Source organism: Salvia splendens, chromosome 22 (assembly GCF_004379255.2).
Source record: "Salvia splendens isolate huo1 chromosome 22, SspV2, whole genome shotgun sequence".
Classification (NCBI taxonomy): Eukaryota; Viridiplantae; Streptophyta; class Magnoliopsida; order Lamiales; family Lamiaceae; genus Salvia; species Salvia splendens.
In genome coordinates this window covers 20,674,695-20,678,986 of record NC_056053.1, presented here as the reverse complement: position 1 = coordinate 20,678,986, position 4,292 = coordinate 20,674,695, and the positions used below count along the sequence as shown (strand labels likewise).

The following is a 4,292-nucleotide window of genomic DNA, read 5'->3' as shown; positions in this document are numbered from 1 at the left end:
AGTTAGAATAAGATTGAGATGCTATTTTCCTTTTGTATTGATATTTTTGTCAAGATGGTGCATTTGATATGCTTCCATCTTGAGGGAGGCTGTTAAAATTGAAAAATTAGATAGGTTTTTCTCACTTTTATTAGCCTATATAAATGGCTTTTATTGTATTTTGCATTTATCACTTAGTAAAAATGTAGCCCATTAATTAAATTTCTCCTTTTTTTCTCTCCATCTCCAGACGGTTTCCTCTCATCTTTCTGTAGTTTTCTCTTTTGCTCCAATGGAGATTTCTCAATCCAAATCAATCCTCCATTTCTCACATCATTGCTTATCAATTGTTAATACTAGTGGACGGCACTAGATGACCATATCATCGTCGTGTAATAATATGTAAAAGTCAAATTTCCAATGTTCAACATTTGGAGATTATCAAATTTAAAGTACTACTACTACACATCACAATTTAAATAACTGATCCACGAGTAAAGTTCAAAGCCTGCCGTTTAGTATGACTTTGTTTTATCCAATAATATTAAATCACCAAATCGCAGGCCACATCCATTAATTTCTATATTTCATCACGTTGAAAAAATCAAATTCAATTATCTATATTTAAAACATTGGAACCACCTTCATGAATATTGTGGCAAATAATCTTTGAATTGTTTTTCAATTTTCCAATATAAACACAACTGCGTATAGACTATACAAATAAGGACTAAAGATTATTTGAATAATAGTAGTACATGATAAATGACTGGTGACATTAAATAATGTCACATGTACATCTACAACACATTTTCGTGTGTGTTAGTATAAAAGACTTGTGGCATACCCACGATTTAGTTAAGAGTAATTGCCAAAAACAAAATCATACTCTTACATTTTGTTTGAATTCTAGTCTAACTAACAATTTCTAAAACCAGTCAAAAAAGTAAAATTTGTATTTATCCATCCCAAAATGAATTTTTTGGGTGAATAATTTCTACTCATATACACACTGAATTACATTGTTATATTTAAACACAAATTTAAATAACGATAAAACCAACATTTCAAAAGAGTGTGAAAATAACCCGAAAGTGAAAACGAGCCCAAATATGACAAAACCCTCTTACAGGAAGTAGAAGTGGAAATAGGCTCCATTTTGTAAATAAAAGTAAATTTTAAGTAGAAGCAATAGCTCAGAAAGAAAAGAATATAGAAGTGATGGAAATAAGTATAGTAGAAGGAAATTGAAACAATGGAAGAAATATATAGGGATTAAGCAATAGATTTTTCAAGTAGAAACGGGCAAAGGTGTAGTACTTAGTGGTGCAACACAAATACAACATTGTGGTTTTGGCAAAAGAGTCGTACAATTCGAACAAGGACAACGTTTACTGAGAAATCGTAGTTTAACAACAAATTATCCCCTAATAATTTCTATTTATCTTAATTATAATTAATGAACCAATTGCAAACGTGGGTAGTTCAAGGTTTTGTATAAATATATTACGAAAATTAACTTTTGGTTGATTGTTCCTTGTTAATTTATAAGTTACTCCGTATATGTAGTGTTAAAGGCATTAACAACTGCGGGCGTGCTTATCCGTCAGCCAACATCGTGCCGTGTATAGAGCACATCGATTTCCCATTCCATATTTATGTTTCAACAAATAGCAAATTGCTAGAAAAAACCCAATAAAGTCTAGCCAAATTTCGGTTCGTCCCGCAACTTCAAAACGACATTATTTAATTGAAAAATACCAACAATATAGAAGTAATTTGATTTTTTTTTCTTGTGAAAAAACCTAACTTCATGACTTTTGTAGCTCATTTTTTTTAATAGTTGCGGGACTCTAAAATTTGAACAACACTCATGGTTATTCCCAAATTGTCTTTCAACAAAACCCCAGACATTATTTATGTGAAGAATAGAATGATGCAATACCTAAACTGGGAATTGGAGAAACCCAAGTACATTGATATATGTCGAACACTAATCTTTACACAGGTATGCTATTTATTGTGGCAACAACAAGATCACATAATCACTATCTACAAACACTATGTAACAGTCAATAGAATGTCGAACAAAGTTGAGTATACAAGTCACACCTCTCATATGCCAGGAAAGATATCAGCGCCCTTGTCCTCGTCCTCGTCAAAGAACTTGACGCTCATGCCATCGTTCACGTTTGGATTGAAGCTTGGATCCACATAGCACTTCATCTCGTGGAAAAGATTCAAATTGTCCACCAGCTTATGGAATACATTGCATCCACAACACTATATCCACAAACAAGAACAAGTGAACAACACCATATAAGTGCACTTTCACCCAGTGAATCAACACCGGTATTGCCTAAAACCTATTGGTTAAAAAAGGTATAACCTTCCAACTATCAAGGATACTATACTACTAGTTACCATGTACGAGTGCTTGAATTGTAGATAGGTTTTGTCGAGTATGGAGCCTGAAAGAAAGTGAATAGATCTAGGACCACAATTTAGACTTTCGTATAGTTTATATTTAGGTCCAACTCATTCATATTATGGATAGGATTATAGTTCGCCCTCTCTCACTGTAAATTGAATCCTAAAATATGGAGTATAGTGAAATCTTAGGCTTCACATCACCCCGATGTAGATACCATACCTATCGTATCGAACTAGGTAAAAAATTCTTATGATTATTTCGATTATGTTCAAGATTAACTTCTCCAAGATAATAGTGCTAGAAAATGGCAGCTCATTTGGTGCACCAACAAATTGGGAATTTTACAATTGCACCAAAAAACTTGAAGTTTGATTAAATTCTGCCAATTGGGATAAGTTAAACTATCAAATTCTTTGCCCGGAAACAGTTGTAAATAAATGTAAACTTCATAGTTTTGTCGACTAATTATATACGCTTTGGAGCAAAGCAGAATTTAACCAAAAAATTCATAGTTTTTCGGGAATTTGCGATTTTCTAAAAATACCTGAACGAAGACGGTGCCGTCGGTATAGGCATGTGGGTTGATCGCCCGGGTTGTGCGCTGGCCGCAGACGTTGCACGTGAAGGCCACGCGCATCCGCCGCTGCGGCGATTTAGTGAAGAGTGACCACGGGAAAGTGGACACACGCTCCATTCCCGAATCAAGGTCGGACGGGCGGATCCAGCCTATTATGGGGTGGGGCAAATGCCCCTCAAATATATAAAAATTTTCTATATATAATTTTGCCCCTCTCACAATAAAATCCTGGATACGCCCTGGTCTCGGACCCGGCCGGCGACGACGGGCCTTCCATACCCGACCCGGTAGTCCATCCCCTCACGTTGGCCGCGCTCAGAACCACCCCCATCGCCGCATCCTACAAATCCCCAAATTCGAGATTGATGAAATTTGCAGCTCAACTGTTCGACCAAATTACTGACCCAACTATTTCAACTTGAGATAACGAATCTTACCTCCGAAAGCGTATGATTTCTGAGGATTGGGACGAGCTTGAGATCAGTATCGCCGTTGCCGTTGCCGCTGCTGCTGTTTCTATCTTCTACGGAATAAACAACATCACAATAAGATCAGAAAAATCCGATGGTGGAAGAGGGAAAGAAAGAGGGAGAGAAAGGTGCTGACTTTTGGCTGAGGTGGAGAAGCGCAGAGCACGCCGGGAAGAAGGGTCTCTGAATTTATCGGGGGAGAACATCGCCAGCGATACGGCGGCGGCGGGTGTGGTGGTGATGGCCTCCATTTCTGATGAATTTTATGCGTGATTGAGTGTAGAACGCTTCTATGATTTTAATTTAGGAAGGGAAGTAGGAGTATGTGATGGAGAGATCGAAGATTGAAAAGCTGAATTAGATTGGGTTTGTGTTTTATATACAGTTGAGGAGGTGGTTGATCGCCGCCTTTGATCGGAGAATGAAGCTGATTTTTTGAGAGATTTTTTCTAGGAATTTTGGAATACTGCTGTTCTGATAGGGACAGGAATACTGGATCTGAGGTTGGGCTTCATGGGCTTAATTTGGACACAATTTAGTATGTAATTTGGGCCTCGTTTTTAATAGTAGGTGGCTGATAAAACAGTACTAATTGAGATGTCTTGACCATTGACCAATTTATTGGAGGGAAATGGCTAAGATAGAGTGGCGATCATATAAATTGGATACATTTCAATTTTAGGTTCTTAAATATTGTGAGCTTGGAGGAATATTTTTAATTTGTCCATCGAGAAGATTCATAATGAATGTATTAACTTGTTAGATATTGTGAGGTTGGAGAATTTTTTTTTAATTTTTCGATCAAGAAGATTCACAACGAATGTATTAACAT

The 4,292-nt window shown here is 36.5% G+C and overlaps 1 protein-coding gene across 1 annotated transcript; it reads right to left on the bottom strand.

Annotated features, from left to right (window-relative positions):
- Positions 1-1,925: 1,925 nt before the first annotated feature.
- LOC121788086 lies at positions 1,926-3,920 on the bottom strand. The gene is made up of 5 exons (XM_042186959.1): positions 3,597-3,920; positions 3,428-3,513; positions 3,229-3,330; positions 2,958-3,101; positions 1,926-2,262 (listed from the first exon to the last, which is right to left on the bottom strand). Exons 1-5 carry the CDS (start codon positions 3,709-3,711, stop codon positions 2,095-2,097), a joined length of 615 nt encoding a protein of 204 aa, XP_042042893.1. The 5' UTR covers positions 3,712-3,920; the 3' UTR covers positions 1,926-2,094.
- Positions 3,921-4,292: the final 372 nt, after the last annotated feature.